The sequence below is a fragment of the Pongo abelii genome, chromosome 13, assembly GCF_028885655.2.
Source record: "Pongo abelii isolate AG06213 chromosome 13, NHGRI_mPonAbe1-v2.0_pri, whole genome shotgun sequence".
NCBI lineage: Eukaryota > Metazoa > Chordata > Mammalia > Primates > Hominidae > Pongo > Pongo abelii.
The window spans coordinates 30,793,393-30,816,378 of record NC_071998.2 but is presented as its reverse complement, the minus strand read 5'-3'; the positions used below and the strand labels follow the sequence as shown (position 1 = coordinate 30,816,378).

Genomic DNA, 22,986 nt, shown 5'->3' with positions numbered 1-22,986 from the left:
CTAAGATTTCTCTCTTCACTGAAACCTCAATGGTCACTATTCAAACCCAAATAAAATCCACTCTCCAAAACAGTAATATTTTATCTTCAAGTACAAGATTGCAGGAGAACCTAACCATACAGTCTTAGAGGAAGAGAGATACTCATTCTGCTTTTGGTGCCCAGTCTAGAATCACATAGTCCTAGAAGTACCACATCCCTGCATGTTACAGCTGTGTGGATGAAATATCACCATCCTCTCTTTTCCTTGGGTGGGCAGAATGCAGGGGCCTTAGGGATGACAAGCCCTGCAGCCTTTCCATGTGTCTGGCAGATCTACTCTGGTGGATGGCTCTCCCTTTTTTAGGTCTGATGAACATTACTTGGTCCCAGCTTCCCTGGGATGGCTCCAGTTGTCATGAGATATAGACAATCTTTTTGTTTTTGTGGGCACACCAAATTGTCTCTTAGCAAGGCTCAGATTCCTGCATTTATTCTCAATTCCAGGCTTCCTTTTGTTCCCATCATACTTATTTTAGTTACTGAGAAGATAAAGTAAAACAATACTCAAGAACACTTTGAAAGGAAATCACCCATAATTCACCACCTTGGCATATATATTTTTTTCATTTTGGCTTATTGCCTTCCACAGCATACATCCTTTCACATAGCTACAACCACAGTGAACGTAATCATTTTGGATCTTTCCACTCTCCTTTCTGATGAGGGTGTGAAGCGGGGTCCCTTTGTCTCTTCGAGGGCCCTGCATGCTTATCAACATCAACACTTTCAGAAGCCATGTGTGCCTCCCTGAGGGCTGGCTTCCAGGCGATGCTTTTCTCCCTAACCTTTTCAGACACACTCAAAGCAGATGCTTCTCTGGAGCAGGGCTGGGTTTGTTTTCTTAAAGAAGCAGAATCCATCACTCACCTACCTACTCCAACTCTCCCATCTCCTCCCTGATGACCTGATGTCCTCAAATCTCCTTCCCGAAATCCTTTTCCCTGCTTTACTCCAGCACCTGGGGGACGTGGGTACCCTGGGTGAGAAGGTGGAGGGATAACACAGGATAACTCCACAATCTGCCCATTCTATTTGGATGCTCTCCTCAGCTTCCCAAGACGAGCACTGGTTTGCTTGGCATTTCATAAAGGGCAGTGATTTCTGCAATATTGGGGTTATTTACAGGGGGAGAGCACCTATCAGGTCTCAACTCTATCTTATAACAGACTAAACAGGGTAAAGGTGTTCTTTAGCACCTTGGGGCTGGGGAGGCAAGGGCCAGGTTGAGGGAGCGGGGAAGAAAGGAGGATTGGAGAGGAGCAAGTTCCCTGCAAGAAAGGTGCAGTGTGGCAAGACACTCCTAGAGAACACAGTAGCTACCTTCTCTGGCAGCCAATTTTAAAATCAGATTTTCAATTCTCATTGTACCTCAAAGCATCTGCGTTTTTTAAAGATCCCCAGATGATTGAGTCCTATCCTGTGGATATTCTGATTCAATTAGTCTAGGGTGAGAACCCTGCATTAGGGTTTGTTTTTTTTTTTAAGTTAACCGGGGTTATTTTAATACTGGAAGTATTACTGCAAACTACTATACTAAGCAACTTGGGGTTTTACTATCATAGATTAATATATCCATCCCCTTGTCATGGATTTGTTAGTACAATGTTTCATGCTTGTGCTAGATTTTGGGGTAACATAAGTCAGACACAGTCTCCACCTTCAAAGAGCTCATAGACATATGACTCAGGATTGTAACAGTTGATAAATGCAAAGAGCAAGGAAAGCACAGGTGCTACGGGAACACAAAGAAGGTACACTGAACCAAGCCGAAAAGAAGTTAAGGAGGACTTCCTGGAGGAGGTCAAATCCTGAGTTTCATAGTAAATGTTAGATAGGCATTGGAGGTGTGAGAATAAGTTGGATGAGCTGGAGGACATAGTACATACAGAACCCCTAGAGGAAAAGGAAAGCATGAAACCTTTAGGAGATCTTTAAGTAATTCACTATGGCTGGGGGTGTATTGCAGAGAGGATGGGAGAGTTAAAATTCAGGGTTGGAAGAGGAAGCAAGGATAAAGTCCTGAAGGGCCTTGAATTCCAGCTAAGGATTTGGGATCTTGGAACCATAGGGACATGAAAGAATTTTAAGGAATAGAACTACATGGTCAAATTTGCCATTTAGCATGATCATCCTGACTACAGTGTGGAGAACAGACAATTAGGGAGGGAGATCAGTTAGGCAGACAGACCAGGAGAGATTGTTGTCATCAGGTGTGGTATGATGGTGGACTGAACCGAGGTGATGTAGTAGACAGAAGTGAGGAGATCCAAAAGAAGTCAAATAAAAAAAATAAATGAAAAAGTGCACAAGGAACTTAGCAATTAGGAGGTGTGAGGTTGGAAGCCAGCAGGCTGGGAGTGAATGAGGGCAAAAAGAAAACAGATAACACTGTAGAGAGAGTTAGAATAACAGCTGGGAGATGGGGTGGTGTGGACAGAGAGTGAAGGGAGGAGGTGTGGATGTGGAGGAGGACAATTAATACGTAGATGTGAGAAAAAATACTTCCATACTTGAACCTAAAAGTACAAAATTACCATTTGGAATTTATGCTTAGAAATATATGCATCAGAATATTGCCACTCCACAAAGAACTGGGAGACAATTGCACATTCAGGAATCGTCCTTGGGATCTAGGGCAGGGCTGGTCTCATAAATGCTCGACCTAAGAGAACACCTGCTCTGGAGAGCTGAGAAAGGTCCCTCAAGTGCTCCTGGTTTTGTTCCACCCACTGGCTAATGTAGGTGGAGATGCCACTATGAAAGTTTGGACAAATCTCTGGGAGGGAGGGATCAACCTCTCGATGACCAACCCTATGATTCTTGAATGAGTAGATAGGAAGGGAGCCCCAAATCATAGAGACTTTGAGGAAACTAGGAATAAGATATGGGGAATAAGATATGGGGACATATAAGATATAAGGGACATATATAAGATATAAGGACATATATATATATATGGACATATATATAAGGACATATATATATATATGGACATATATATAAGGACATATATATATATATGGACATATATAAGGACATATATATATGGACATATAAGGATATATATATATATGTGGACATATAAGGACATATATATAAGGACATATAAGGACATATATAAGATATAAGGGATATATAAGATATAAGGAATAAGATATGGGGACAGCCTGGAGGCAGTCAGAACCAGGCATCGAAAGGATCAGTATGTCTCCAAACCCAACATAAACTACACTAGCTACAAATCATCTCAATCTCTACTGTTATACATGCACATTGTTCCCATTGTCCAGAGATGCTCTTTCCTCTCCCACCCACCTAATGACACCTAAACATCTTATAGAACCATGCTGGGATATCCCATCCTCTGGAGAATCTCCCTCAATCATCTCCAGGCATAGTCAGTCTCTTCACCCTACCCCAGTGTCTCCACTTCCCTTTTCCATATTATTAATACAGTTAAATTCTCACTCAGTTAAATTCTCACTCAGTGTTTATGCCTGTCTCCCCTTTCAAACCTCGGAGTACCTCTCAGGGCTATAAGGTGAATAAGGAATGACTGACTACTATGCGTGCACACTCACACTTCAATTCATATAACACTGCTGGACCCCGAAGATAAATAGGACTTACACTATTTGCATGTTTTGCAATTTGAAAACACATGTAGCTGGGACATACACAAAGCAATGATTTCTGAGTCTACCCAGAAATCATTTGTGGAGCCACAGCTCAGGCAGGCTGAGAGCCTCTTAAAGACCCTGTCCCAGTTAAGTGACATCTCACTTTGTTCTCTCCAGGGAAGGCTCCCAGTGCGCTGGATGGCCATCGAGTCACTGAATTACAGTGTGTACACAACCAACAGTGATGTGTGAGTAAGCTTCTTATTGCCAAGGGATTTTTTTTTCCCTCCCAGAAACGTATACATTTGACAGAGGTTTTAAAACGATACAGGAATGTCCTGTACCTCTCAGGAACAAAGGTAACCAAAAAGGTCAGGAAATAAATTAACAGAATAAAGCCTCAGAGTAGACAGTTTCCAGAGTGCAGAATCACTTGTGGCAGGTTTTGGGTTTCCCTCTGCCTACTGAAGTTGTGTATTCTGCATGTGCTTCAAGTTGCGAATTCTCGGACTCAACAGGAAGAAGGGACATACCGGCCTTCCTGTGGCTCATCTCCCAGACCTAGATCAGAGGAAGCAACCCAGAATAGCTGCTGGGCACAAAATAAGGCCAGACAGTGGGGGTCATCTCTGCTTGCAGCCTGCAGTGATGCATCAGAGGTTGGCGGTGGAAGGAAGGATTGGCTTGAGATTTAGGTCATCTTGCCTTGTACCCCATTTGCAGGAGGAAAAACCAAGGCCCCGAGGGTGGTGGTGACTTGTCCAAGGGGTTTCACTGATGTCTGGGCATGAGGAGGGGGCGGGCAATTGCTGTGTCCTCACTGTGTGCAAGGTGCTTTTTATGTTTCTCTGCATAATTTTGAGGCAGGGATTATTGTCCCCACTTTTGGAAGAATATACACTAAGAGGTCCCAAGAGGTTCAGCAACTTTTTCCCAGTCACATAAGTATTGGGTGGCAGAGATTGGATTTAACTCAGATCTGTCAAGCTCCAAAACAAATTTCATCTGTTTTGGACAGTACCACCTTGTAGTCTCTAGTTAAAGTGATTTGGGGGCACTGGCAAAGTGAACACTGTTTCTTTGTTGTAACCCTTCCATTGAGCTAAGAGGAGAGAAACCTACACTGTGTGCAAGGGCCTATCCTAGGATGTAGACATTTAACATCTCCTTTTCTCAGAAAGGGTGGGTCTCCCTGGCTTTTGGGGCAGGAAAATGAGTGGTGATTCTGTTTGCTTATTGTTGGTTTCACACTTGTCCCTCCTGCAGATGGTCCTATGGTGTGTTACTATGGGAGATTGTTAGCTTAGGTGAGTATGTATGTTTATCTACCAGGTGAGACTCTAGGCAAAGGAAGTGGACCCCTCTAGCACTCCCTTGCTGCATAATTCCACAGGACACCATTTGTATGTGGTTCTACCAGATGTGACTTGGAAATAGAAACATGGCGTATTTATTCCCGTATTTTTCTTTTTAAAAGCCCTATACCTCATGTCATATTTAACACTAATGACCTGGAGGCCATGAACTTCATTATATATTAATTGGCTCTGCTTGTACAAGTTGCCAAGTTAACTTCTAAAACTCTTAGATTATGTAGCTATTAAAAGTCACATTTTTGAAAGCCATTTAATAGCATGTGAAAATATGTAACAGTTTCATGTATACCCTGATCCTAGTTTTATCAATATTGCATATTTTAAAAAACTGGAAGGCACTACACAGAAAGGTAATAACATTTATTCTTCATGCTTTTTAATGTGGCACATATACACCATGGAATACTATGCAGCCATAAAAAAGAATGAGTTCATGTCCTTTGCAGGACCATGGATGAAGCTAGAAACCATCATCCTCAGCAAACTAACACAGGAATAGAAAACCAAACACCACATGTTGTCACTCATAAGTGGGGGTTGAACAATGGGAACACATGGACCCAGGGAGGATAACATCACACACTGGGGCCTGTCAGAGGGTAGGGGACTAAGGGGAGGGAGAGCATTAGGACAAATACCTAATGTATGTGGGGCTTAAAACCTAGATGATGGGTCGATAGGTGCAGCAAACCACCATGGCACATGTATCTCAGAACTTAAAATTTAAAAAACTGTTCTGCAATAAACATGCATTGCTTTTATAATTAAAACTGGCCATAACTACAATTGATAAAATATGAGTTATAAAACTATGGACTTCCAATCAGAAAAAAAGGTTAATCTTATTGGTATAATAGATGTGCTTTGTGTGGGGAGACTCAGAACAGGCACTAAGGAAACCTGTGGTGGTTCCTTCCCCTGAAGCAATGATCATGCTTTGGCATAGTCTATAGTGAATTTGGGCAGTGAATTTGCCAAGGGAGGCATGCAGGATGCTCACCCCCATCTCTTGACATACCATGTCTTCCTCCTGGCCCCTTATATTTAGAAACCCTGGACAGGAAGCATTGCTTTTCATGCCAGAGAGGACTTAGAGTGGCACTGTTTGTCTTCCAGGAGGCACACCCTACTGCGGGATGACTTGTGCAGAACTCTACGAGAAGCTGCCCCAGGGCTACAGACTGGAGAAGCCCCTGAACTGCGATGATGAGGTGTAAGTCATGCCTCATCCTGGGGCTATTTTGTCTTACCTTCCCCCTGTGTGTTTCTGGGGCCAGCTGGGTCTAGCAAAGTCAGCCGGTATATACATATACACAAACACCTACACACAGAGATCCCAAATAGGTGAATAAAAGGGGAGGGGTTCCTAATACTAATACTGTTATGTAATACACAAGGAGTATTAGCTTTACAGGCATAGAAATTTAGGGGAATTTAATGACTCTTGGGAAGGTTGAAATGAGGAAGGGCAGCAAATGCAGAAAAGCTCTGAAACAAATTCATGAAGTTTTTCGTTAAACATACAACACTATCCCTGGGGATAAAGATTTCAAAGCTGTTCATTAAGAAGGATACATTTTCGGGCTGGCAAGATGGCTGAATAGGAACAGCTCCAGTGTGCAACTCCCAGCGAGATCAATGCAGAAGGCAAGTGATTTCTGCATTTCCAACTGAGGTACCCGGCTCATCTCATAGAGACTGGTGAGACAGTGGGTGCAGCCCATGGAGGGTGAGCTGAAGCCTCACCTGGGAAGCGCAAGGGGTCAAGGAACTCCCTTCCTAGATATACATATGTAACTAACCATGAGGAATGGTGCATTCCCGCCCACATACTAAGCTTTTCCCACAGTCTTTGCAACCTGCAGACCAGGAGATTCCCTCTGGTGCCTATGCCAACAGGGCCGTGGGTTGCAAGCACCAAACTGGGTGGCCATTTGGGCAGACACCAAGCTAGCTGCAGGAGTTTCTTTTCATACCCCAGTGGCACCTGGAACACCAGCGAGTAAGAACTATTCACTCCCCTGGAAAAGGGGCTGAAGGCAGGGAGCCAAGTGGTCTAGCTCAGTGGAGCCCATCAAGCTAAGATCCACTGGCTTGAAATTCTCACTGCAAGCACAGCAGTATGAAGTTGACCTGGGGGAGGACGCTCCAGCTTGGTGAGGGGAGAGGCATCTGCCATTACTGAGGCTTGAGTAGGCGGTTTTCCCCTCACATTGTAAACAAAGTCAAAGGGAAGTTCGAACTGGGTAGAGCCCACCGCCGCTCCTCAAAGCCACTGTAGCCAGACTGCCTCTCTAGATTCTTCCTATCTGGGCAGGGCATCTCTGAAAGAAAGGCAACAGCCCCAGTCAGGGCTTATAGATAAAACTCCCATCTCCGTGGGACAAAGTACCTAGGGGTAGGGGTGGCTGTTGGTGTAGCTTCAGCAGACTTAAATGTTTCTGCCTGCCAGCTCTGAAGAGAGCAGTGGATCTCCCAGCACAGCACTTGAGCTCTGCTAAGGGACAGACTGCCTCCTCAAGTGGGTCCCTGACCCGACCCCTGTGCTCCCAGGGAGGCATCTCCCAGTAGGGGTCGACAAGACACCTCATACAGGACAGCTCGGGCTGGCATCTGGCAGGTGCGCCTCTGGCACGAACCCAGGCAGCAATCTTTGCTATTCTGCAGCCTCTGCTAGTGATATCCAGGCAGACAGGGTCTGGAGTGGACCTCTAGCCAACTCCAGCAGACCTTCAGCACAGGGGCCTGACTATTAGAAGGAAAAGTAACAAACCAAAAGGAATAGTATCAACTTCAACAAAAAGGACCTCCACACCAAAACCCCATCTGAAGGTAGATAAATCCACGAAGATGGAGAGAAACCAGTGCAAAAATGCTGAAAATTCCAAAAACCAGAATGCCTCTCCTCCTCCAAAGGATCACAACTCCTTGCCAGCAAGGGAACAAAACTGGACGAATGAGTTTGACAAACTGACAGAAGTAGGCTTCAGAAGGTGGGTAATAACAAACTCCTTCAAGCTAAAGGAGCATGTTCTAACCCAATGCAAGGAAGCTAAGAACCTTGAAAAAAGGTTAGACGAATTGCAACTAGAATAACCAGTTTAGAGAAGAACATAAATGACCTGATGGAGCTAAAAATCACAGCACGAATACTTCATGAAGCATACACAAGTATCAATAGCTGAATGGATCAAGTGGAAGAAAGGATATCAGATATTGAAGATAAACTTAAAGCATGAAGACAAGATTAGAGAAAAAAGAATGAAAAGGAATGAACAAAGCCTCCAAGAAATATGAGACTATGTGAAAAGACCAAACCTGAAAGTGACAGGGAGAATGGAACCAAGTTGGAAAACACTCTTCAGGATATTACCCAGGAGAACTTCCCCAACCTAGCAAGACAGGCCAACATTCAGACTCAGGAAATACAGAGACCACCACAAAGATACTCCTTGACAAGAGCAACCCCAAGACACATAAATTGTTAGATTCACCAAGGTTGAAATGGAAGAAAAAATGTTAAGGGCAGCCAGAGAGACAGGTCAGGTTACCCACAAGGGGAAGCCAAACAGACTAACAGTAGACCTCTCTGTAGAAACCCTACGAGCCAGAAGAGAGTGGGGGCCAGTATTCAACATTCTTAAGAGAAGAATTTTCAACCCAGAATTTCATATCCAACCAAAACTAAGCTACATAACTGAAGGAGAAATAAATCCTTTGCAGACAAGCAAATGCTGACATATTTTGTCACCACCAGGCATACCTTACAAGAGCTCCTGAAGGAAGCACTAAACATGGAAAGGAAAACCCGGTACCAGCCACCGCAAGAACATACCAAAATCTAAAGACCATCGACACTACGAAGAAACTGCATCAACTAATGGGAAAAATAACCAGTTAGTGCAGCATAATGACAGGATCAAATTCACACATTATAATATTAAGATCCATTGGTGTGCTGTATTCAGGAGACCCATCTAACGTGCAAAGACACACCTAGGCTCAAAATAAAGGGACGGAGGCATATTTACCAAGCAAATGGAAAGCAATAAAAAAAAGCAGGGGTTGCAATCCTGGTCTCTGATAAAACAGACTTTAAACCAACAAAGATCAAAAGAGACAAAGAAGGGCATTACATAATGGTAAAGGGATCAATGCACCAAGAACAGCTAACTATCTTAAATATATACGCATCCAATACAGGAGCACCCAGATTCTTAAAGCAAGTTCTTAGAGGCCTACAAAGAGACTTAAAGTCTCCCACTATTATTGTGTGGGAGTCTAACACCCCACTATCAACATTAGATGGATCAACGAGACAGAAGATTAACAAGGATATTCAGGACTTGAATTCAGCTCTGGACCAAGTAGACCTAATAGACATCTACAGAACTCTCCACTCCAAATCAACAGAATGTACATTCTTCTCAGCACCTCATCACACTTAAAGTTGACCACATAACTGGAAGTAAAACATTCCTAAGCAAATGCGAAAGAACGGAAATCATAACAAACAGTTTCTTAGACCACAGTACAATCAAATTAGAACTCAGGATTAAGAAACTCACTCAAAACCACACAACTACATGGAAACTGAACAACCTGCTCCTGAATGACTACTGGGTAAATAACGAAATAAAGGCAGACATAAAGATGTTCTCTGAAACCAGTGAGAACAAAGACACAACATACCAGAATCTCTGGGACACATTTAAAGCAGTGTGCAGAGGGAAATTTATAGCTCTAAATGCCCACAGGAGAAAGCAGGAAAGATCTAAAATTGATACCCTAACATCACAATTAAAAGAACTAGAGAAGCAACAGCAAACAAATTCAAAAACTAGCACAAGGCAAGAAATAACTAAGATCAGAGCAGCACTGAAGGAGACAGGGACACACAAAAACCCTTCAAAAAAAAATATGAATCCAGGAGCTAGTTTTTTGAAAAGATCAACAAAATAGACCACTAGCCAGACTAATGAAGAAAAGAGAGAACAATCAAATAGATGCAACAAAAATGATAAAGGGGTTATCACCACTGATCCCACAGAAATACAAACTACCGTCAGAGAATACTATAAACACCTCTATGAAAATAAACTAGAAAATCTAGAAGAAATGGGTAAATTCCTGGACACATACATCCTCCTATGTCTAAACCAGGAAGAAGTCGAATCCCTGAATAGACCAGTAACAAGTTCTGAAACTGAGGCAGTAATTAATAGCTTACCAACCAAAAAAGTCCAGGACCAGACGGATCCACAGCCGAATTCTACCAGAGGTACAAAGAGGAGCTGGTACCATTCCTTCTGCAACTATTCCAAACAATAGAAAAAGAGGGATCTTTCCTAACTCATTTTATGAGGTCAGCATCATCCTGATACACCAAACCTGGCAGAGACACAAGAAAAAAGAAAACTTCAGGCCAATATCCCTGATGAACACTGATGCGAAAATTCTCAATAAAATACTGGGAAACAGAATCCAGCAGCACATCAAAAAGCTTATCCACCATGATCAAGTCTGCTTCATCCTTGGGATGCAAGGCTGGTTCAACATATGCAAATCAATAAATATAATCCATCATCTAAACAGGACCAATTAAAAAAACATGATTAAAACCAAACACCACATATTCTCACTCATAGGTGGGAATTGAACAATGAGAACACATGGACACAGGAAGGGGAACATCACACTCTGGGGACTGTTGTGGGGTGGGGGGAGGGATAGCATTGGGAGATATACCTAATGCTTGATGACAAGTTAGCGGGTGCAGCGCACCAGCATGGCACATGTATACATATGTAACTAACCTGCACATTGTGCACATGTACCCTAAAACATAAATAAAAAAACAAAAAAAAAACACATGATTATCTCAATAGATGGAGAAAAGCCTTCAAGGAAATTCAACACCCCCTCAGGCTAAACACTCTCAGTAAACTAGGTATTGATGGAACGTATCTCAAAATATTAAGAGCTATTTATGACAAACCCACAGCCAGTATCACACTGAATGGACAAAAGCTGGAAGCATTCCCTTTGAAAACAGGCATAAGACAAGGATGCCCTCTCTCGCCGCTCCTATTCAACATAGGTTTGAAAGTTCTGGCCAGGGCAATCAGGCAGGAGAAAGAAAGAAAGGGCATTCAAATAGGAAGAGAGGAGTCAAACTGTCTGTGTTTGCAGATGACGTGATTGTATATCTAGAAAACCCCATTGTCTCAGCCCAAAATCTCTTTAAGCTGATAAGCAACTTCGGGAAAGTCTCAGGATACAAAATCGATGTGCAAAAATCACAAGCATTCCTATACACCAATAGCAGACAAACAGAGAGCCAAACCATGAGTGAACTCTCATTCGCAACTGCTACAAAGAGAATAAAATATCTAGGAATCCAACTTACAAGGGATGTGAAGGACCTCTTCAAGGAGAACTACAAACCACTGCTCAAGGAAATAAGAGAGGACACAAACAAATGAAAAACATTCCATGCTCATGGATAGGAAGAATCAATATTGTGAAAAGGGCCACACTGCCCAATGTTATCCCCATCCATCTACCATTGACTTTCTTCACAGAATTAGATAAAACTGCTTTAAATTTCATATGGAACCAAAAAAGAGCCTGCATAGCCAAGACAATGCTAAGCAAAAAGAACAAAACTGGAGGCATCAAGCTACCTGACTTCAAACTATACTACAAGCCTATAATAACCAAAACAGGATGGTACTGGTACCAAAATAGATATATAGACCAAAGGAACAGGACACAGGCCTCAGGAATAACACCACACATCTACAACCATCTGATCTTTGACAAACCTGACAAAAACAAGCAATGGGGAAAGGATTCCCTATTTAATAAATGGCGTTGGGAAAACTGGCTAGCCATACTGAAATTGGACCCCTTCCTTATACCTTATAAAAAATTAACTCGAGATGGATTAAAGACAAATGTAAAATCTAAAACCATAAAAACCCTAGCAGGAAACCTGGGCAATACCATTCAGGACATAGGCATGGGCAAAGACTTCATGACTAAAACACCAAAAGCAATGGCAACAAAAGCCAAAATTGACAAATGGGATCTAATCAAACTAAAGAGCTTCTGCACAGCAAAATAAGCTATCACCAGAGTGAACAGGCAACCTACAGCATGGGAGAACATTTTTGCAATCTATCCTTCTGACAAAGGGCTAATATCCAGAATCTACAAAGCACTTCAACAAATTTACAAGAAAAAAACAACCCCATCAAAAGTGGGCAAAGGATATGGACAGACACTGCTCAAAAGAAGATATTTATGCAGCCAACAAACATATGAAAAAAGCTCATCATCACTGGTCATTAGAGAAATGCAAATCAAAACCACAATGAGATGCCATTTCACACCAGTTAGAATAGCAATCATTAAAAAGTCAGGAAATGACAGATGCTGGAGAGGATGTGGAGAAATAGGAATGCTTTTACACTGTTGGTGGGAGTGTAAATTAGCTCAATCATTGTGGAAGTCAGTGTGGCGATTCCTCAGGGATCTAGAATTAGAAATTGACCAGCAATCCCATTACTGGGAATATACCCAAAGGATTATAAATCATTCTGCTATAAAGACACATGCACACATATGTTTATTGCAGCACTGTTCACAATAGTAAAGACTTGGAACCAACTCAAATGCCCATCAGTGATAAACTGGATAAAGAAAATGTGGCACATATACACCATGGAATACTATGCAGCCGTAAGAAATGATGAGTTCTTTTCCTTTGGACGAACATGGATGAAGCTGGAAACCAACACTCTCAGGAAAGTAGCCCAAGAACACAAGACCAAACATTGCATGTTCTCACTCATAAGTTGGAGTTTAAGGATGAGAACAGATGGACACAGGGAGGGGAACATCACATACCTGTCGGGGGGTGGGGGCTAGGGGAGGGATAGCATTAGGAGAAATACCTAACGTAGATGACAGGTTGATGGATGCAGCAAACCACCATGGCACTTGTATACATATGTAACAAACCTGCACGTTCTCCACATGTATCCCAGAACTGAAAGTATAATAAAAAAATAAAGATACATTTTCTTGCTTCGAACCTTGCTTCTGCTAAGATTACTTTCAAAAGTAAGATTTATTCCAAGGGTAAGAATAATGAACTGTAGTGATACCAGCATTCCAAGAACTAGCCAGGGTAGAAGCTAACTGGCATGTTTGAAGACTGCAAGGCTCTAGGTTGAGCAAATAATTTATTGTCTAAATGGGGCTACTTCTAAGAGTGAAGGAGGGTGTTAATCTCACTGGAGCAAGAAGCCTACATACCATCCTGGAAAAACCTGGACATAGTTGGACCATCACTAGACATAGTCCCTAAAATTCCACCTTTTGAGATTCACTTCATAAGGGGTGAGAAGATTTTTTAGTCTTTAAGAAACTTATGTTAAAGTATAAGCTGTTCTGGGATCTGTGACACCCTAAGTCAATGGTTGATAGCCTTCCATGCACATAAGGTTCCCCAGAGTCATTTGTTCAGCATGTGGGCTCTTGGTCCCCACTGTCAGTCATTGATTCTATAAGTTTAGGGCAGGTTCCAGAATTCTGCATTTTAATAACAGAGTAGTTCTGAGCACAACTGAGTAAGCACTGTCTTAGGTCAGTGTTTCCCAAACTATGTTTTCACGTGTTGTGTAAGATATAAATACGTGATACAAGAGGAGAGGAGTTCTGTGGTCAATTAAGTTGGAAACTTTGTGTTAAACCTGTTGTCTTAGTCATTTCCGGCTGCTGTAACAACATTCCATAAACTTGGTGGCTTATAAACAACAGAGATGTATTTCTCACAGTTCTGAAGGCTGGGAAATCCAAGATCAAAGCGCTAGCAGATTTGGTGGCCATGAGCCATTTCCTGGCTCATAGATGGCCATCTTTCTGCTGTGTCCTCACGTGGCACTAGGGGCAAAAGAGCTCTTTGAGGCCTTTTCTGTAAGGGCACAAATCCCATTCATGAGGGTTCTACCCTCATGACCTAATCACCTCCCAAAGGACCTACCTTCAAACACCATCACATGGTTTCAACACATGATTTTTGGCTGGCATGAACATTCAGTCCATAGCACCTCGTTAAACAGGCATTTTCTTGTTTTTAATGACAGTGCTTCTAAAAGTCCTGCCTCTTAAAGGGACTTTATATGGGTGGCATTTTACAAGTTTGAGCATGGGCCCTTTAAGAGACACTAACATTTTGAAATATGCAGCATTCCAAGGCAAATGCTGCTCTAGACACATACCCAGTTCTTTCTAGATGATTGTAATAGCTGAGACCAAGGTCCTGCAGAAACAGTACCAAGGGTAGGAACTAAATCTATGGAGAGTTGAAATGAGACTGGCTTAGGAAGCTGGGAGGCCTCATAGAAACTTCCTAGTTGCTGTACTTTGGTTAAGCTTCATAACCATGCATTGGGTGGCTTCATTCTCTCCTCTCTTTTCCTGCCGTGCCTAGGACTGAAGCACAGTTATAGAATTAACCCTTTAATTCTTTGCTTTCGAAGGTATGATCTAATGAGACAATGCTGGCGGGAGAAGCCTTATGAGAGGCCATCATTTGCCCAGATATTGGTGTCCTTAAACAGAATGTTAGAGGAGCGAAAGGTAAGTATTAAAGTCAGGCAGGAGATCTTTAACTGGAAGACCTGATGTGCCCGGGGTGGTTCATAAAAAACATTGAAACAATTGAAGAAGTTCTTCTTGGCATGGCCCTAAGTATTATAGAAACAAAGGATGTCCCTCCACCCCCGCGACTTTGAAGAAGTTACAATTTTGGGGGGAGATAAGATTTCTATACAAGATATAGTCATGTACACACTAGAATAACATATAGAATTAGCCTATTAGAGCTGGAAGGAATTTTAGTCATATAGCCTGACCCTTTAATTTTATAGATGAAGAAACAGACTCAGAAGTGGGTGACTTGACCAAGGACACACAGCAAGTAGACAACAGAGCCTCACCTGCAGGTTACTATGAGGAGGGTCAGGAACTCCATAAAAATTTCTAGAAGTAAGTTGGCTGTACCGATCTGGGAGTCAAAAGAAAAGTAAATATAGTTTAAAGAAATAGTCATCAAAACCCAAGTGGTAATTCAACTAGAGATGCAGGTGAGATCACACAGAGAGATGTGAAAATGAGATTCAGACAGAGGAAGGAACCCTAGAGAAGCTGAACACATTAGGAGGTACCAATAAGACACTGTGAGAAAGGCAAGCTCAGAAACTGAGGATACAGTATGAAATCCTACTTGCAGAAGGCAAGGGGATGCATTTTAGGAAGAAAGTCATCAAATACAACAGAGGGACTGAGGACAGAAAAGTATCCCCCAAGTGCTTAGTATATGAGTTGCAACAAACTAAGAAAACCAAGGTATTGCTGTAACTGCCACTGGCAGAGGTGGAATCAAAGCAGCCTATGTCTCTGAACCATTCTCATTCTTCCAGACCTACGTGAATACCACGCTTTATGAGAAGTTTACTTATGCAGGAATTGACTGTTCTGCTGAAGAAGCGGCCTAGGACAGAACATCTGTATATCCTCTGTTTCCCTTTCACTGGCATGGGAGACCCTTGACACCTGCTGAGAAAACATGCCTCTGCCAAGAGATGTGATATAGAAGTGTACATATGTGCTGTACACCTGGGACCTTCACCACTGTAGATCCCATGCATGGATCTATATAGTATGCTCTGACTCTAATAGGACTGTATATACTGTTTTAAGAATGGGCTGAAATCAGAATGCCTGTTTGTGGTTTCATATGCAATAATATATTTTTTTAAAAATGTGGACTTCATAGGAAGGCGTGAGTACAATTAGTATAATGCATAACTCATTATTGTCCTAGATATTTTGATATTTACCTTTATATTGAATGCTATTAAATGTTTTCCTGTGTCAAAGTAAAATATTGTTAATAAACCTAACAATGACCCTGATAGCACAGGTTAAGTGAGAGAACTATATGAATTCTAACAAGACATAGGTTAATATTTAAGAGACTGAAAAATCTAAGTGATGTAAATCAGATTCTTCTCTCTCAATTTTATCCCTTACCTGTAGCAGCCAGTCCCGTTTCATTTAGTCATGTGACCACTCTGTCTTGTGTTTCCACAGCCTGCAAGTCAGTCCAGAATGCTAATATCTAAAAATAGACTTAAATCTCATTGCTTACAAGCCTAAGAATCTTTAGAGAAGTATACATAAGTTTAAGATAAAATAATGGGATTTTCTTTTCTTTTCTCTGGTAATATTGACTTGTATATTTTAAGAAATAACAGAAAGCCTGGGTGACATTCGGGAGACATGTGACATTTATATATTGAATTAATATCCATCCCTACATGTATTGCACATTGTAAAAAGTTTTAGTTTTGATGAGTTGTGAGTTTACCTTGTATACTGTAGGCACACTTTGCACTGATATATCATGAGTGAATAAATGTCTTGCCTACTCACGTCTCATCCAGGAGTGTGTCTCATAGCTATTGCCACATGTCCTTATTATACTTTAAAGAAAAATGCTTTAAATTATCCATCCCTAGCACATAGAGTAGTGTGAGTATACTCCACCAGATACGGAATCTGAAGCTCATCAGATTGAAAAGTTCTCCTAGAAGTGTTCTACTGCCTATTTCTTTTTCTTGCAACAGGCAGTACACCTTTGGGAGTGTTCCAGTGTGAATCAAGGGCTTAGAATTGCAATTCCTTTTAATTGTGTTACAATGTTAAATACAGTAAGTCCTCAAACAATGTCATTGATAGGTTCGTGGAAACTGCAGTACTATATAGCGAAACCAATTTTACCATAGGGTAACTGATAGAAACAAGATGGTATCCCCATCAAGCTACCATTGACTTTCTTCATAGAACTGGAAAAAAACTACTTTAAATTTCATATGGAACCAAAAAAGAGCACACACAGCCAAGACAATCCTAAGCAAAAAGAACAAAATTGGAGGTATCAGGCTACCTGACTTCAAACTATACTACAAGGCTACAGTAACCAAAACAGCATGGTACTGGTACCAAAACAGATATATAGACCAATGGAACAGAACAGAGGCCTCAGGAATAACACCACACATCTACAACCATCTGATCTTTGACAAACCTGACAAAAGCAATGGGGAAAGGATTCCCTATTTAATAAATGGTGTTAGGAAAACTGGCTAGCCATATGCTGAAAACTGGATCCCTTCCTTATACCTTATGCAAAAATTAACTCAAGATGGATTAAAGACTTGACTTAAATGTAAGATCTAAAACGATAAAAGCCCTAGAAGAAAACCTGGGCAATACCATTCAGGACATAGGCATGGGCAAAGACTTCATGACTAAAACACCAAAAGCAATGGCAACAAAAGCCAAAATTGACAAATGGGATCTAATCAAACTAAAGAGCTTCTGCACAGCAAAATAAACTATCATCAGTGTGAACAGACAACCTACAGAATGGGAGAAAATTTTTGCAATCTATCCATCTGACAAAGGGCTAATATCCAAATCTACAAAGAACGTAAACAAATTTACAAGAAAAAACAACCCCATCAAAAAGTGGGCAAAGGATATGAACAGACACTTCTCAAAAGAAGACATTTATGCAGCCAACAAACACGAAAAAAAAGCACATCATCACTGGTCATAAGAGAAATGCAAATCAAAACCACAATGAGATACCATCTCACGCCAGTTAGAATGGTGATCATTAAAAAGTCAGGAAACAACAGATGCTGGAAAGGATGTAGATAAATAGGAATGCTTTTACACTGCTGCTGAAAGTGTAAATTAGTTCAGCCATTGTGGGAGACAGTGTGGCAATTCCTCAAGGATCTAGAACCAGAAATACCATTTGACCCAGCAATCCCATTAGTGGGTATATACCCAAAGGATTATAAATCATTCTACTATAAAGACACATGCACACGTATGTTTATTGCAGCACTGTTCACAATAGCAAAGACTTGGAACCAACCCAAATGCTCATCAATAATTGACTGGATAAAGAAAATGTGGCACATATACACCATGGAACACTATGCAGTCATGAAAAAGGATGAGTTCATGTCCTTTGGAAAGACATGGATGCAGCTGGAAACCATCATTCTCAGCAAACTAACACAAGAACAGAAAACCAAACACCACATGTCCTCACTCATAAGTGGGAGCTGAACAGTGAGAACACATGGACATGGGGGGATGTCGGGGGGCATCACACAGCGGGGCCTCTCAAGGAGGGCTAGCATTAGAAGAAGTACCTAATGTAGATGGCAGGTTGATGGGTGCAGCACACCACCATGGCACATGTATACCTATGTAACAAACCTGCACATTCTGCACATGTACCCCAGAGCTTAAAGTATAATAAAGAAACAAGAGTTAAGTCAGTTTCCAAGAACCTATTGAGAACATTGAGGACATATTGTAGTTCTACATGCTGCACAAACTTTACATATTCTTGTGTATTCAGGAATTACAACTAGGCAACTGAATTCATCCTACTCTTTATTCCCAACAGCATATTCAAGCAAAGACACAGGGCAAAATAAAGGCTGCTCACATAACACTTAACTAAATGGAAACATGAATGAAAAGCCACTGAAATATCGGTCCAGCGTGTCTTCACCAAGAGGGCATACTAGGAGATACCAGTCTTTATCTTCCCACACACAAAAAAAGAATAAATAAATAAATACAGACAACTATTCACATACCAAAACAACCCAGAAGGAGTGCTAGGGCCCATTATAGGATCTACAGCTATACAGTGGAGCACAATAATGGAGAATAACCACACACAAAGGATTGTGATCAGCATACCTAATACACCAGGAGATGTCTAGGAACAAAGAAAGGTGAAGGCCTTGGTATGAGCCACACAGCAGAACTGCTGTGGTCACCGGTGACCTGCTTTACAGAGGATACCAGCATCTCCTGCCACTGAGGTATCAGATAGCCATTCCCACTGGAGAACCTTAGAAAAGGAAATGCACATCCCTAAAAACCCCTACCCCCAGAAGTGGTTGCTGTTGAGACACTTTAAGAGAGGAGCCACCATTTCTTCTAACCCTGTACATACCTCAATCTTGGAGCTGCAGCCACTTCATAAGAGCCCACAAGCTCCAGTCTCAGGCTCTGTGGCTGCATTGGGCCCACCCTTGTCTCAGACACTGTAGCGACTGCCCTAGTGAGCTAGTTTGTACTCTGGGCCCTAGAGTCCATACTCTACACACCAGTTCAGCCACATGGATAACTAGGCTCCATCCTAACCCTAGAGCCATGCTAACTCTGCACACCTGTGCTTCCATTCTTGGTTCCCTGGCTACTTCACAAGCATTTGTAGCCCAAAGCTGCTACCAACATGACAGACAGGGTGCCTGTGCCTCAAGCCAACAGCTCAGTCACCATAGAGAATGAGGCCCTGCCCTGACTCTGGAGCTTCTCTAACACTGTGCGTGTCTGTGCTCCCATTCTTGTCTCTACCAGCCGCTCCAGAGCATCTGTGGCTTGCATGCTGTTACTGTAGGAGGGTTGCTTGTGCCCCAGGAACCAGTGCCATTAATTCCCAGATCTCATAGTGACAGACCCTCCACATGTTCTCATGCTTCAGGCCTCAGCTCCATGGCTGCTCCACAGGTACCACTCAAATACTGGTACTATCACTACTGCAAGACAGCCCATAAACCAGACCCAGTGCCAAGACATACCCTTTCAGCTATAGCTTCCCTAGTGGGAGAAAAGAGATCAGGAGGATCTCTTCAGCCATTGTTTCTGAAGACCCCAACAACCCTTGCTGGCACTGTGGACATCCACAGTGTTGACCACTGAGGAGCCCTGCCACCTTTGTCAACACCAACCTCTGCTGACAGAGCTGGTGCCAGAACTACTGCACCTCAGTCAGCAAATGGTCTTATATTCCATGGAGAGGAAGGTCTTTCCACAGTGAAACTAGCCCATGAGTTTTGCAAATGTGACCATTCCCCCAAATGCACAGGTATCAACATAAGCAACAAGAAACATGAAAAAAAAAAAAAAAAACCCAGACACAACACCACCAAAAGAGCACAATAATCTAGTAGCTAACCCCAAAGAACTATACAAACTGCCTGATAAAGAATTCAAGAGAATTGTTTTAAGAAAGCTCAGCAAACTTCGAAAGTATTCAGAGAAATGATTCAATAAAATCATGGAAACAGTAAACAATCAAAATGACAAATTTAACAGATTGAAATTATATTTTAAAACCCCAACATTCTGGAGCTGAAAAATAAATGAAATGAAAAATGTGATAGACAACAACAACAGAATTGATCCAGCAGAAGAATCTGAATTCAAATATGTAGTCATGGGGTTGGGGGGAAGGATGAAAAGTAATGAAGAATGCATATGGAATTTGTGAGACAGCATCAAAAGAGCACATGTTTGAGTTATAAGAGTTCAAGAAGGAGAAGAGACAGAAAGGGGTAGAAAGCTTATTTAAGAAATAAATAGCATAACACTTTCCAAATCTGGGGAAAGATAAATATTTAGGTAGAGGAAGGTCAAAAGTCTCCAAACAGATTCAATCCAAATAATATTTATGGCAAGATATATTATAATCAAATTGTCAAAAAACAAAGAGGATCCTGAAAGCAGCAAGGAAAAAGAAGATTAACATATATAACGCAGTTCCAATAAGACTAGCAGCCAATTTCTTAGCAGAAATGTTACAGGCCAGGAGAGAGTGGAATGATATAGTCAAAGTTCTGAAAAGAAAATAATGTCAACCAAGAATCCTGTATCTGGTAAGGCTGTCCTTCAGAAATGAAGAAATAAAGACTTTCCCAAACAAAAGCTGAGGGATTTCATTACCACTACATCTGGACTTATAGGAAATGCTAAAGAGAGTTCAAGCTGAATGAAAAGGCTGCTAATTTAATAGCATGAAAATATGAAAGTCATTGGCAAAAGTTATCACACAAATTCAGAATAATATTGTAATTGTGGTGTGTAAATCACTGTCTTTAGAACGAACGTTAAAATGGAAAACTATCACAAATAACAGCTACAATAATTTGTTAAGGGATATGCAATATAAAAAATATAAATTATGACATCAAAAAATGTGGGGGGTGGAAGAATAGTTACTTTATTCAATCAAAACTAAGTTGTTATCAGCTTAAAGTAATCTATTATAACTGTAAGATTTTTATATAAGCCTCCAGGTAACCACTAGCAAAAATCTACACAAGATACACAAAAGATAAAAAAGTAAGAAATCAAAGCACATACCACTAGAGAAAACCATCTTAAGGAAAAAAGGAAAAAGATCTACACAACAAAGAGAAAACAATTAACAAAATGGCAATAGTAAGTCCTTACATGTCAATAATTACCTTGAATGTAAATGTTAAATTCTCCAATTAAAAAACATAGATTGGCTGAATAAAAAAATAAAACCCAATTATATGCTGCCTACAGAGACTCACTTCACTTTTAAAGATACACACAGAATAAGAGTTTAAGGATAGAAAAAGGTATTCCATGCAAATAGAAACAAGAAGAGAACAGGAGTGTCTCTATTATATAAAATAGATTTTATGCCAAAAACTGTGAAACGAGACAAACAAGGTCATTATATAATAAAAAGAGCAATTTATCAAGTAGATACAGTAACTGTAAATATGTATGCACCTAATGTCAGAGCATCTTAAATACGTAAAGCAAATATTAATAGATCTGAATAGATAGAAATATTATAGAAATAAGAAAAATCATAAGTGACTAATATGAACAACTATATGCCAAGAAATAGTCTAGAAGAAATTGACAGATTTCTAGATACATACCACCTACCAAGACTGAATCATTAATAAATAGAAAACCTGAGCAGACCAATAACCAGTAAGGAGATTATGAGTCAGTAATCAGTCTCCCATGAAAGAAAAGCCCAGCACCTGATGGCTTCACTGCTGAATTCTATCAAACATTTAGGGAAGAAATAATACCAATTCTTCTCAAACTCTTTCAAAAAAAAACTGAAAAGGAAGGAAAACTTCCAAGTTCATTTCATGATGCCAAAGCCAGACAAGGACACTACAAACTATGCAGCCATAAAAAATGATGAGTTCACGTCCTTTGTAGGGACATGGATGAAATTGGAAATCATCATTCTCAGTAAACTATCGCAAGAACAAAAAACCAAACACTGCATATTCTCACTCATAGGTGGGAATTGAACAATGAGAACACATGGACACAGGAAGGGGAACATCACACTCTGGGGACTGTTGTGGGGTGGGGGGAGGGGGAGGGATAGCATTGGGAGATATACCTAATGCTAGATGACGAGTTGGTGGGTGCAGCGCACCAGCATGGCACATGTATACATATGTAACTTACCTGCACATTGTGCACATGTACCATAAAACCTAAAGTATAATAATAATAATAATAATAATAATAAAAGAAAAAAAAAAAAAGAAATGCAAAAAAAAAAATAATAATAATAATAATGCCACTTTATTGCTGAAAACCTTTGATTGGTTCTCTAATATTTTTGCTACTTCAATTTAAGCGTTCAGAAATAAAGTGTATATTATGATATTTTAATGAATAAAAAAAAAAAAAGACATGAAAAAAAAAAAAAAAAAAAAAAAAAAGAAAATTATAGGCTAATACCCCTGGTGAACACAGATGCAAAAATCTTCAACAAAAAACTAGCAAACCAAATTCAACAGCTCATTAAAAGGATGATTCACCATAATTAAGTGCAATTTATCCCTAGGTTGCAAGGATGGGTCAATATATGCAAATCAATAAATGTGACACATGGCATTAACAGAAAGAAGTGCAAAAACCATATGATCATCTCAATACATGTAGAAAAGCCATGTAACAAAATCTCTTCATGATAAAAAT

General features: G+C 40.8%; 1 protein-coding gene and 1 long non-coding RNA gene across 4 annotated transcripts in view; one reads left to right on the top strand and one right to left on the bottom strand.

The window, feature by feature from the left end:
- TEK (TEK receptor tyrosine kinase) overlaps nucleotides 1-16,551 on the top strand; it is a 137,524-nt gene extending 120,973 nt beyond the window's left edge. For all 3 annotated transcript variants that reach the window (XM_063713914.1, XM_024251798.2, NM_001133775.1), the window contains 5 exon segments: nucleotides 3,839-3,909; nucleotides 4,928-4,968; nucleotides 6,154-6,250; nucleotides 14,589-14,688; nucleotides 15,531-16,551. In XM_063713914.1, the coding sequence (XP_063569984.1) occupies nucleotides 3,839-3,909; nucleotides 4,928-4,968; nucleotides 6,154-6,250; nucleotides 14,589-14,688; nucleotides 15,531-15,605 (384 nt within the window). In that variant the 3' untranslated portion in view covers nucleotides 15,606-16,551.
- Nucleotides 14,082-22,986, bottom strand: part of LOC134759767 (uncharacterized) — a 31,516-nt gene continuing 22,611 nt past the window's right edge. Inside the window, exons 3-4 of the long non-coding RNA XR_010136496.1 lie at nucleotides 15,048-15,115; nucleotides 14,082-14,541 (exon numbers count right to left, since the gene is read on the bottom strand). This is a non-coding gene — a long non-coding RNA (uncharacterized LOC134759767). The remainder of the gene's footprint in view (nucleotides 14,542-15,047; nucleotides 15,116-22,986) is intronic.